This window comes from Dryobates pubescens, chromosome 29, assembly GCF_014839835.1.
Source record: "Dryobates pubescens isolate bDryPub1 chromosome 29, bDryPub1.pri, whole genome shotgun sequence".
Lineage (NCBI taxonomy): Eukaryota > Metazoa > Chordata > Aves > Piciformes > Picidae > Dryobates > Dryobates pubescens.
The window spans coordinates 1,596,614-1,609,443 of record NC_071640.1 but is presented as its reverse complement, the minus strand read 5'-3'; the positions used below and the strand labels follow the sequence as shown (position 1 = coordinate 1,609,443).

The following is a 12,830-nucleotide window of genomic DNA, read 5'->3' as shown; positions in this document are numbered from 1 at the left end:
GAGCTGCTCAGGGCCATGGCTGTGAGTGCTGGTTTCTGCTCTGGGGGAGGAGAGCTGGGCCAGGTACCTGCCTTGGGGTGAGGCAGGGGCAGGAAGGCAGCCCCCTGCTCTGCATTGATGTGACTCTATGATTCTATGACTCCTGTTCCTGGCTGCCCACAGAGCTTGGAGTGCTCCAGCACGCAGCAGGCTGCAGCACCCAGCACTGCCCAGCCCAGAGCAGAAAGATCTTAGCTCAGTGTTGAGTGAGCCAAGAGATGCAGGGAGCTGCCTGCAGTTTGTGTCTTTCCCTTCCTTGGAGGTCAGCAGAGCTGAGGGCTTGGAGCTTCCTTGGACAGAAAGGGTTTGCAAATCACTGCAGCGAGTGTAGAGCAAAGCAAGCTGGTGTCCACCTTTTGATCACAGAATTCTTTGGCTAGGAAAAGCCCTCCAAGATCATCTAGTCCAACCTTCATCCACCACCACCACTAAACCATGCCCCAAGGATCCACGTCTGCACCTCTGTTTGAACACCTCCAGGCGTTGGGACTCCACCACCTCCCTGGGCAGCCTGTGCCAGCCCCTGACCACTCTTGCAGCAAAGACATTTTTCCTCCTGTCCAACCTGCACTGCTCCTGGCACAATTTCAGGCCATTTCCTCTCCTCCTGTCACCTGACACCAGGCAGAAGAGGCCAACACCCCCCTCACCACAACCTCCTTTCAGAGAAAGAGAGAGAGCAATGAGGTCTGTGCAGCCAGCCAGATGGAAAGCCAGGCTGACCCCACAGCTGACTGCTGTACCTGCAACCCCCAACTGAATCTTTCTTTTCAGATGATCTTTTAAAAGGAAAAGCTACAACCTCACAGGGAAAATGTCCTCCCTGGCACCAAGGAGACCCTTTAGGCTGGTGGGTAACTGTTGGCAGTGTGATATGATGGTCAGAAATGCTTGGCCTCCCTTGGTACCAAAGCAAACCTTTGCTTCTCAAGAGCTGCCCTGAGCTTGCTGGGCCCAGGGCAGAATTTTCCAGGAGGGGGTTGTGCATTTTTTCCAAGTGGGGAAAAAGGAGGCATGGGGGTGCAGAAGCCTGGATAATGCTGGCAGTAGAAAATGAGGCTTCCTCCACTGATTCAGAGGGAGAACTTCCCCTCCTCCTGATAAATAATAGAAAAAGCAGACACTTCTTTTGGTGGACTCTCCTTGCCCAGTTCCCACCCCTGCTGGAAACCCTAGCAGCAGAGGCTCTCTCAGTTCCTGTGCCTCAAATGGGTGCTTTGGAGCATTCCCTGATGACATTTGGGAGGGGATGCTGTTTTGCTCTTTGCTTTGACCCCTTGAACCCTTCTGAGCAAGGCAAAAGCTTTGTGAATTATGGATCAAAGGTTGCAGCTGAGCTTTGTGGTGCAGGGAATGAAATGCGATGATTAATATTTAAGGCAAAGTAAGCTAAAGATTTTAACTACCAGGGCAAGTGTTTGTCCACAGGGCTCTCTCCTGAGAGGGCACAGAGAGGGGCACCTGAGCTGCCTCTCCAGTGGGATTTGTGGCTATCAGACCAACAGCCTGAGCTGCCAGTGTGCAGGAGCCACGCCGGCCTCCCCCACCCTTCCTCACGCTGAGCTGAAGCAGCCAGCCCTAACGCAGCCCTGCTGCTGGAGCAGCCTTTGGGGGTGGGATTGGTGCACACACCCCAGGGGCTTTAGCAGGCAGAGGGACGTGCTCAGAGCAGCTCAGGTTGTGTGCTTGCTGAGGTCAGAGCTTTCTCCAAATCTTACCCCCCCTGGGTGAGGAGTTTCTGAGCTCCCCCAGCTACTCCTCAGCTTTCCAACATCATCCCTGCCCCAGGGCTAACCTCTTGGCACCACACTGGAAGGGGTAGGACACCTCCTGCCTGCTCTACAGCCCGGGAGAGCTCAAGAGAGCAGCCACCCTTGCCACCCTGAACTGAAATGTCCTTAGAACAGCACCTTGGCAGGACACTGCCTGTGGTCACCTGCATGCCCAGGCTGACAGAACCCATGAGACACAGAGGGAAACACTTACATGGGTGCAGAATCTCTCCGGAGGGTCCCCACAGGTGATTCCTGCCGGGTCCACCCGCACTGTCACGTAATCCTTCATCCTCATGGCCTTGGGCTGACAAGCATAGAACTCCCATGATGGGCCATCATCCGTGGTCACCCAGGACTTGCAAATGTCATACTGTCCCATGGCCAAGGGGAGACAGTGCAAGAGGAAAGCAGCCAGGTAGAGCATGGCAGCTGCGGCCAAGTGCTGGAGCCCTGGGCGAGGGCAGCGCCGAGAGTCCCGAGGAAGGCAGCTACTGGGCTAGGGGTTGCTCTCGGGATCAGCATGGAAACTCCTCATCTAAGAGTGATCCAGTCAAAGGAGATCCAGGATGCCAACAGGAATGATCCCACTCTGCGTGCTCTGTTTGGCTGTGGCAAGTTTCTCGGCACGGAAGCCAACTTTGCGAAGCGGTGAGTGGGGAAAGTTTTGGCCGGAGCTGCTGATCAGTGGTCAAAAGTCTTCCTTACCCTCATTCCCCACCCCCCACCCCCTTCTGTTGTACAAAAGGGCTTCCAAATCAGCATGAAAATATCTAGAGGTGACTCCAGTCAATCAATAGAAAGATCAAGTTCTGAGCTGCTGATGAAATTTGATAGGAGTAAGCTGGAGAGGCTGTGAGGTGGTGCTGGATCAGGTTTGCCTCAACCTTCTGGTCTGCTGCAGTTGCGTCGCCGTGGAGAGTGCCTTGAACTGTGGTTTGCCTTCAGCTGGTGGAGCTTTTGAATGTTAGCACACAGAAAGAGACCTAGCATCTGGTCATCAGTACCACTCTGACAAGGGAGGAGGTTCTTTGGAGTTAAAATTCCTTGCTCCCAAAGGATGTTTGCCTCAACATAGTCGTCGGGTCGGTGGCGAGATCCCTGGCGGTCCTGGTAGGATGCTGGACAGTCAGTGGGTTGGCAGGAGCGGTTCTGTCCTTGCTGCTTCTCCCTGCTTCCCTTAACAGCAGCAGGGAGACGCTCACAGGAGAGGATTTGTGTCCAGCTCTGCCTTTTGGCAGCTGAGCATCAAGCTCTCAAAGCCTTCAGCCACAAGCCATGCTGCTACCTGAGGTCTCCTCCCTCTTTCATGGTCAGGGCAAAGGGAGAGTTCATGAGCAGGCTGCACCTAGAGCAAATGGAAAGATAAATCAGCTGGGAGCAAGGGGGGGGACAGTCAGAGCAAAAAGACTTGTAAGAGCAGGGGTCCCCCAGGAGCCCCAGCCCTCAGCTGAGCTTCCTGAGCCAGGCTTTGCAAGAGGGAGATATACAACTTTAATAAAAGGAAATCCATGGTAAGATGCTCAGGGCTCCTCTGCCGTCCAGGAGAGGAGGAGGACTGCTCCCCCGTTTCAGGGACCTGGTTTGTTACAGCAGCTGGACAACAAGAGCTCTAATGGGTCCTCAAATAATATCAAGAAGCAGCTCTAGGTCATTAGAAGATGGAGAATATGTAGGCAGAGAGCAGGGACAGACAGACAAATTGATAGCCTTAAAATGATAAGCAAATAACTGAGACAGCTGGGGAGACAGAGCCATTGTCCAGCATCCCCTCTGATGATTTATCTGAACAATAACATTTAATAAAAGAACAATTTAAAGTCCTAATAACATTTAAGGTTCACCTAATACAAAGAGCAATGACCTTCCCCGTATCCACTTCAGGTTAGAGCAACATCTCTGTGATTCTGTCCTCTTTCCAGCGGAGCCATAACAATCCCAAGCCATTGCAAACCAAAGCGATGAAGAGCTAGGAGGGGGGGAACAAAACACCCCCCAAAAGTCAACCCCTTTCCCAGCACCAGCTCCAGGAGGAAGATCTGAAGCGGGGAGGCACAAACCCAGGACAGAAATTTAGCTCTGGATGATTCCCTTTGTTTCATTCTCCCCCCACACAACTTTTCTCCCCCAATTTAGGGAGGCTTGCTTCAGCAGCACCTTCAGCCTTTGCTTCCTCTCACTGCTCAATCACTAAAGCTCAAAGTCCAGGTTAACTGATGCATTGATCCGTGTCGGGGGGGGGGGCTTCATGTCACCGTGCTGCCATCTCCCCTTTCCCCCCCCCGCTTTTTGTAGTTGAAAGGTTGCTGATTGAGATGAATGAGTTCAGAAACCAGCAGCTCTCTCTCATGCTTCACTGCCAAGCTCTCAAAGAAAAGCCTTGGTTAGAGCTGCCTTGGACCTGAATAAAACTCCCCGAGCAAGAGGAGCCCGGCTGCTATTTTTGCATTATGAGTAAATGTAGTAAAAATAATAAAGGGGTGTGACACAGTGTTTATCAGTGCTGCTGACATCAGAGCTGTCTCTTCAGTCCTAACAAGTCAGTTCCTAATTATTACATCAAACTGGTCCCAGCCAAGCGCCCAACAAACAGCGGCGAGGGGCAGGCTGCAGGCTGCTGCCTGAAAACGAGCTGGGGAGGTTTAATGAGGACTCTGGTGTTGGGCTTATGGATCTATTCTCCTAGCCTTAACAATTATATTTGAATGGCTGTCAGGGAGGGGAAAAAAAAAAACACACCAAACCAACCCAAACCACAGGAAGAAAGAATCTATAATATCTATTAGTGTCTTGTTATGCTGGCTAAATGTCAGAGAGTCCCAGGGCAAAAAGAATTCACCGGGAAAATGAATGTAATGCCGCTCAGCCAGGGGGGGGTGTGCGGGCTCCTGGCAAGGTCTGCGGTGCAGCACTTGTCCCCGTGCAGAGAAAGAGTTGCTCTGAAATGAGGCAGCACATACTGCAAACGCGGTGGAGGGGGGGAGAGGCTGATGGAATAGGAGGCTCTGCCCTGCTTGATTTGGTTTGGTTCTTAGAGAAATAAATCTTCACCTGCTCTTCTGAAGAAGCTGCAGTTGGGCAGGGGTGGGATCAATGTGCTTTGTTTGCTTTGAGGAGTTCTCAGCAGTCGCTGGGGACTGAGAGCCAGAGCATTAAGAAACCCCACGAAATTAGATTGTACCTTGACTTGGCTGCCTCCTTTTCTGATTATTCTGATGGGCTTAGCAGCTCTGGAAAAGCAGAGACCCCGCCGAGCAGCACCCGAGCCGCTCCGCAATTACCAACTGAAAGTAAACTCGACGGAGGAGTTTGCTCTTCCCTTCCCGGTGTGTTTGTTGCCTTCGGAACAAACCCCAGCCCAAGAGTTTTTCCTCCTCTTTCCCAGCCCGAAAAGCAAAGTTGGGGAACATCCTCCCCGCAACCCTGCCGCGATGTGCCAGGAGCCCGAACCAACCTCACACACCCCCCGGGGAACCCCGCAGAGCTCAGCGGAGCGGCAGCTCCCGACAGAAAAACCTGGAACCCCCACATTTAGCCACTTTCCTTAATGCATTTGTGGTGCCAGGAGAAGCGAAGCCGCTTCACCTCCCTCCCCCCGCCCGGCTTGGGTTTTTCCCACTAAAGGACTTCTCGGGACTGCCAGGGCTGGGGTGGAGCGGAGCCCTCCCTGCCTTCAGCCTTCACTGCAAACTCCGCGGGGACCAAATAGTAATAATAATAATAATAAATACGCCCAGTTGGTTGTGGGGAGCTGGAGATGTTCCCGAAGAGGGGGGGCGGGGGGAGAGCCTGGGGGAGCCGCAGAGCAACTTTGGGGGCACGGAGGAGGATGCCGATTCTCGGGAGATGGGGATGCTGGTGCTGGAGTGATGGGGATGCCAATGTTTTGGAGATGGGGATATTGGTGTTTGGGAGATGGGGGCTACCCGCCGCTCCCCCCCCGCCCCGCCCGCCTTCCTCCCCCCCCACCTCTCCTCCCCGCCCGCCCTGGCCGGTGCTCGGCGCTGCAGGTCCTTACCGGGAGGAGGGAGCTCTGCGGTGCGGGGCTCCCGATGGAGCTGTGAACTTCAGGGCTTGGGGGATCCCCCCTTCAAATACACCCCCCCCAACATCCACACACACACACACACCCACCTCCTCCTCCCCCAGCCCGGCCAGGAGCCGCTGCGCCGCCGGCCCCCAAGGGCAGATGGCTGGGGAAGCTTTGTGCAATCCCCGGCTCTCCCGGCAAGTTAATGCCGAGGCTGAAATCCCTTTTGCTCTCACTTTCAATCACAATCGGAGCTTTTATCTCCGAGCCTGATCCCGGCTGCGTAACTTCCTCTGTGCAGCTTTAGCAGACACCATCCCACCGGGCAGCAATGTGCTTCTTAAAGGTGCAGGGAGGAAATGCCAGCGGGGAGCGGGGGGGGAGGAAAGGGAGGGAGGGAAGAGAGAAGAGGGAGGAGGAAGAATAACCACCCGAGGAAGAAGAGGTTTCGAGCGGGGAGCCTTCAAGCCAGCCCCGGTAGCTCGGTGGGTACCGCGGCTGCAGCATCCGTGATGTCCCGGTTAGATAACGGGAGAGGAGAGCGCTCCGTGCTGGGGCTTTTCCCTTTCCCTTTTCCTCCTTCTTCTTTTTCTTCCCCCCCCTCCCCCCCCCCCCCCCCCCCCCCCCCCCCCCCCCCCCCCCCCCCCCCCTTCCTTTAAGAGCTTTAAAAAAAACCCAAAATCAACCTAAAAAATCATGAGATCATGTTTGCTCGAGGAGGGGGGGAGGAAAAAAATCAAAGCCGTAGTCACGAGGGTTTCCCCGCCCGTGGAAGTTCTCTTCGTGTGCCCTGAATATTTCTGGGGAGGCTTCTGCTGGTGGAAGCTGCTGCAAATGAGGCTGTGTGCGTGTGTGTGTGGTGGGGGAAGAGGGGGTGGTTGGAATTAATAGGATAAACAAAGCAAAGAACTCGGGGATGGGGAAATCAGATGGCTGGGGAGTGTTTTGGCAATGGTGGGGATCGAACCAAAGCAGGTTTTGCTTTGGAAAGGCAGGGGATTAGCGTGCAGGGCTGGGAGGGGTGCATCCAGCATCGGGATGCAGAAGCCGTAGCTGTTGCTCAGATCAACTCTCCTGCGTCCACGCTGAGGGCAGAGAAAGCTCCAGCTATGGACAGGGCAAATAAAACTTCGTCCAGGATGACAGAATCATCCCTGAGCAGAGACTGATCCCGGGGGCAGGGTCGTTCCTAAGCAGCGACAGCTTTTTGCCGTGCTCCCGGGTAAACGACAGCTCATCTACAGAGAGGAAACCCCAAGGATCCCCAGTGCCCCCGGCCACCAAAATCTGCCTGTGCCTTCCCAAGCAGCACTTCAGTCATTTCTAAGCCAGCAAGTTCACTGTCCAGCCTGCCTGTGGTTTGTGACCTCATCGACTCGGGATTGTGTGAAATGATGTCACTGCTCTGAGCTCTCGAAGCAGCTTCTCCCACCTAAGAGTCCCTGGGAAACACAGGCTCCCTCCCGTGACGAGCAGAGGAGATTTAGAGCTCTGCCGGGAAGCGTTTTCCATACACCGGAGCATGAGTGAGATTTGTGGAACGCCGACAGCCCTCGAGCATGGCCCAGCCCTGATGCTCGCTGGTGCTCAGGGTGGTCTCTGCCACCTGTGAGGTGCTCTCTGATTCCGGCTCCCCTCCCCTGGCCCGGGCAGGGCTGATGCTTTCCACATGGCAATTATTTCTGTAAACACTTCTTTTACAGCCGCAGTGAGAAGCCCTGACTGGGAATTCAGGGCTGGCTAATATTCCTGGATTTCACTTCGTGCCTGTAGGTCTTCTCTGTGGTAATGACTCCCCTGGAAATTCCCCACGTCTCACTTATTACTCCTTTATTAGTTATTATAGTACCGTAACAGGATAAAAAGGAGTTGGTATTTCATTTTCATTCCCTCTAATAGCCACGGCAAAGACCAAGCGGTGTGCTGATTATTGACATCGGAGTTAAGTGACATGCACGCCTCGTTAGCTTTCAATTGGGAAGAATAACAGCGCAGTGTGAGTCGTCACACTTCCCAACTCCAGGCATTTAAAGAAACGCCGGAGTCGGGGGTTTTTTTCAGCCCTGCGTGCTCCAAAGATCAGAAGCCAGCAAGGACGCTCGGGAAAAGGCACAGCTCAGAAGCTAACTTTCAGATGTAACACCCTGGAGAAGCTGCTGGCAGCCGTGGGGCTGGTCCCAGGGGGTGTGGTGATTCAGGAGATCCAGCAATACAGAGGCTCTGAGGATGGGAAATTGTGCTGGTCCTGCCCGTGGGACACACACAGAGGGCTGGCTCCGTGGTCCTTGTGTTCCTTACTGGAACAGGTTGCCCGGGGAAGCTGTGGATGCCCTCTCCCTGGAAGTGCTCAGGGACAGGTTGGAGATGGGGCTCTGAGCCACCTGGGCTAGTAGTCTCTGCCCTCTGCCAGGGGGTTGGAACCGGATGATCTTTAAGATCCCTTCCAACCCAACCCAATCTATGATGCTATGCTGGGAAGGAGAGAGCTGGTCGGTGGCACTCAGACTCTGGAGCCCATAGGATGTGACTGCAGAGCAGCTGTGCTGCTGTCATGGGCAGGAAGGGATGGGGAAGAGCTGCGTCAAATGCTGATTTTTTTTAGACCATTTGCATTCCTCACCCAAGCAAATCTTGGCCCCTGGGTGTCATTTCCTCCTGGTCCTTCTGCTGAGGCACTGGAACAGGCTGCCCGGGTTGGGGGTGGAGTCCCCATCCCTGGAGGTGCTCAAAACCCACCTGGATGTGGCCCTTCAGGACATGGTGTTGGGTAGAAAGCTGGACCCAGTGATCTCGGAGGTCTTTTCCAACCTTCGTGATTCTGTGATTCTGAATTGGGGTGAGGAGCAAAAGGGTCTCCTTGAGGGGCACCTCTGCCCCTCCTGCCCCTGGACACAGCCTCCCCACAGGAGGGTGGAAATCAATGGATCTGCACTGAGATTTAATTACAGCAGCCCAGGCAGGGGTGGAGAGCAAGGCCCTTAATATTTAATCCAGCCTCTGCTGCCAGAGGGATCCCCAGGGCTGGAGGGCCAAACGCAAGCCCATTACAGGCAGGTGTAATTCTATTGACATATGCGGGCTTGCACCTCCTTAGGCAGGGTTATATTTGGCTCCCGAAATCCAAATGGCAAATGGTGCCTCTGCCATGTGCTGGGAGCAGAGGGAAGTGTTTTCCCAACTTGGGATGAGGATGGGGGAGAGAGTGAGACAACAGAAGGTAAACGTGACACCTCGCGGGCCCCGGCGGCGGCTGGCGGGGCGCTGGCTGACACTGGAGCTGAGTGGAGCCCGTGGAGAGGGATCCAAGATTCCTGGCAGAATAATAAGCAGGCTGGTGGAGGATCTTTCAGCTGAGGGTACCTCTTGCTGTCTCACACCCTCCTCTCACAGTCCTTATCTCTCAGTGTGCGGCCAGGGATGTCAAAGTGCTGCTGCAAGTGAGTAAGCATTTTATTAGGTGGAAGCACAGGGCTCATAATGGTGCTCTGAGCACAGGAGCAGGTGAGAGACCCCTTGGCAAGGAAGGGTCTCAGGTAATATCTGACAAACACAGCTCAGCCTGACCCCTGCTTCCAGCCACAGCTTTCTCCAGCCCACTGGGACCACTGGGGAGAAGTTTGCAGAGAAAAGGAGAGGGAGTCATAGAATTGAGTTGGAAGGGACCTGAAAGATCATCTAATTCCAGCTCCCCACCCCCACCCCCTGCCCTGGGCAGGGACACCTTCTGCTAGACCAGGCTGATTCCTGTCCAATCTGGCCTTGAACACCTCCAGGGAGGGGACATCCACAACCTCCCTGGGGCAACCTGTTCCAGTGTCTCACCACCCTCACTTGTCAAGAATGCCTTCCCGATCTGCAATCTCAATCTGCCCTTTTCCACCTTCAGTCCATTCCCCCTTGCCCTATCACCACGAATGAGTGAAGGGGCTGTTGTTTTCGGGGTGCTGGAGGAGAAGGCTGCTTGCTCCTTGTGTGCTGATGGCGGGGGAGTGCTTGTCTCAGCTCACCGCCCTTGCACCGTCCTTTTGTTCTCAGCAAGCTGGACGTGCAGGAACCCTCCAGCTTGATCCAGTTTAAGCTATCCCCGTTCCTCGTGCACGGTGCAAAGCCAGGCTCTCCGAGTTTCCAAAGACAGGGAGATGAAACGTTTTGTGGTTAGGAGAAATGCTGGGAAGCCCACACAAAGCCTGAGAAACTGAGCAACAGACCGCGGCGGTACACGCAGTCCAGGAGGGTGTGTGGGGGATACTCCTTGTCTTGCCCTCCCCGCACAGCCCTGCTCAAACCTCGGGGCTGGACTAGAAGGTCTCTGCTCCTGGCCAGTAAAATACCCCAGGGGGCAGGGAGAAGCTGCATGCTTCACACCCTGGAGTACTCTATATGGTTTGTTTGTGGTTTTTTTCCTTTGTGCAAGCTACTGAGGAGATGGCAGAGAGCATCTGCTCAGGGAGAGGAGGCTCCCCCTCCAGCTCCCTGCCTCACACCCTCCTGCACAAGACCTCGGATGCATCTTCTGCAGCTCAAGGAGGGGTTTGCAGGTCCCTGGGTGAGTTTTGCCCTTCCCTGATTAGATAACCAAAGGAGCAGTGACTGTACTCTCTGGGGAGAAGATGCTGTCTCTTCCCTGCCAGAAGGACAGCTGGAGGGAGGGTGGGATTTTGAGCATGCAAGCACTTAGCCAGATCAAGGAAGATGGGATGCAAAGCATTTTAGGCTAGGGAAGGTTGTTGTGCAGGGAAACATGAGGCTGCTGTTCTGCTAGGGAGAGAGAACGCTCCGCAAAAACGCTGCTGCCTGCCAAGCTGCCAGCCCCGACCACGGCAGGTCAGAGCCTCTGCAAGGAAAACAAGCATGACAAGTCAGAAACAAACCAACCCAGCACCCCAGGACTGTCTCTGCTGCGAAACTTTGGTCATTTAAACACTGCTGAAGCTCATTAACTCCAGCAGGGATGGGCTGGGCGAGGGGGAGAAGTCCCCGGGTCCTTTTCACCTTGAGGCAGGGCAGATCGGCTGCTTTCTGGTGCCTTGGCCTTTGCCTTGGCTTTTGTTTCATGTCTTACCTCAGAGCTTAGCTAAGTGAATCAGCTCAGGAAGCAGTTCAGAGTGCTTTGATTTTGGGGAAGGTAGAGCTTCCCTTCTCTTTACCAGCTGTGGGGGTGTGGGTATGGATAAAACCAGGAGGAGCGTTTAAAGGAGGGATCTATAATTAAAAACCCCTCCACAGGGGAACTTTCCTCTTAACTTCCTATTAAAATGGAAGCGTTTGAGAGTACACAGGGCTGGCTCTGGGGAGCTCCTCTGTATCCTTGACAGAGCCCTGTGAATTCCTCTAATCCCTGCCTCGGAGCATGCCTGAGGGTTTAAAACCCACTCCAGGCACCCTGGGGAGGGCTTACCTCAACCCTGGGGCTGATGCCCACGGGAAGCTCCAGCCTTGCCCCCCGGGCTCGCTCGGGGCAATGGGGAGAGGAGCTCCTTCCCCAGCATGAGGTGGTGGTTGGTTCCTCAGCAGCCCTGAGCCATCACGCTGGGAGGAGAAGCCTTCCACAGCCACTTTTAACCTGGGGAAGGAGCAAGTCACTTCTAATGGAGCTGACAGCAGCAGGGAGGGGTTTGGGGCTGGTGGCTGCGGAACGCACTTGTAAGGAGTGAAGTAATTGAATAAACGCTGACAATTTGGTGTGGAAAATGCAAAATCAGCTCACTCTGGAAGGGTGACTTGTGCTTTTTTTTCCCCCTCCCTCTCTCTCTTTCCCTAGCACTGGGATGAACACGTTTGTTCTCCTCCAAGCAGGTGATGTGTTCAGCAGCACAACCCCAGCAGACACAGGCACATGGCCCCCTCCCAGGCACACATGTGCTGATTGCCCAAGAACTGACCCAGTTATGCTAATATGCTCCTTGCATCACTGCAACTTCATAAATACCTCCAGAACCAACCTCGACACTTCTGCTCCAGTCATGTGCTGGTTGAAGGCTCTCTTCAGCAGTTTCCCTGGCTCAGCCCAGGTTACAGAAGCTGTGGCTGGGCTGGGGAGCAAGGTGGCAGTCCCTGGGTAGGTACAAACGAGGCCACTCCGAGGTCGTGCAGGAATAACTGGGGGCCTAAGTGGCTGTTCAGATCCCAAAGCCAGCTAACCAATTGTGGATGTAGAGAGAGGAGCTGACATAATCCAGTGCAGCGACTTTCCCTACCCAACCATCACCTCAGCTTTATGCAGATGGAAACTCAGTGACTCTCTTGTCATCAAGCCCCCAGTTTTGGGCTGACAATGGGAACAGCATCATCTGTGTCATGTATGTTGGAAGCAGTGAATAGGGAGCTGAGCTCACCAATCTATTTGCATATGGAAGATATGGAAAAAAACCCTCTCTCCTTGCTTACTCTGCTGCCTACTCAAATATCTGTGAAGCAAGGAGAAGAATCTGGGCCCCCTTCATCCTGCAGCTCCCAGTGCCCTTGGATAAAGGAGTGATTGCTCAGTGCAGCTTCCTGGAACGGGTGTGGAGCTCAGAATGAGTTATGGTGATGAAAGGTCTCCATCTCTCCATGGACAAAATGCAGTCTCTGGGTTAAGAATGTTCATCAGGGTGGATACTTTGACTTTATGCCATCAGGACACCTCCCTCCCTCCACATCCAAATCAGCACTTGCGTATCCAGGGCTCGGAGCTTTGATTTGACAGCTGTTAAGTGGCACAGCCCCCTTACAGCATGGAACAGCCTACATCCATGGAGAGAGGAGCTGAGGACATGCAGTGCACCAGAGCTTTTTCTTCAGGGTGGAGCTGGAGGAGTTGTTTATCCCAGCAAAAGGGCAACAGCAGCACACAGCAGTTCATCTGTACCCTGTGGAGGCTCCACGTTCAAGGCTGGGCTGCAGTTTGGGCTTGAGTCCCTATCCATCAACTCTGGAATTGTGCCAGGGAAAGGTTAGGTTGGAGGTTAGGAACAAATCCTCTGCTGCAAGAGTGGTCAGGGATTGGC

The 12,830-nt window shown here is 54.2% G+C and overlaps 1 protein-coding gene across 3 annotated transcripts in view; it reads right to left on the bottom strand.

The window, feature by feature from the left end:
• The window catches only part of NTNG2 (netrin G2), a 50,995-nt gene extending 44,788 nt beyond the window's left edge, over positions 1–6,207 (bottom strand). Inside the window, exons 1-2 of one of the 3 annotated variants that reach the window (XM_054174152.1) lie at positions 5,830–6,207; positions 2,026–3,159 (exon numbers count right to left, since the gene is read on the bottom strand). In XM_054174152.1, coding sequence (XP_054030127.1) covers positions 2,026–2,238 — 213 coding nt within the window. In that variant the 5' untranslated portion in view covers positions 2,239–3,159; positions 5,830–6,207. The remainder of the gene's footprint in view (positions 1–2,025; positions 3,160–5,829) is intronic. The other 2 variants (XM_054174150.1, XM_054174151.1) reach the window with 2 other exon arrangements.
• Between the last annotated feature and the right edge of the window lie 6,623 nt (positions 6,208–12,830).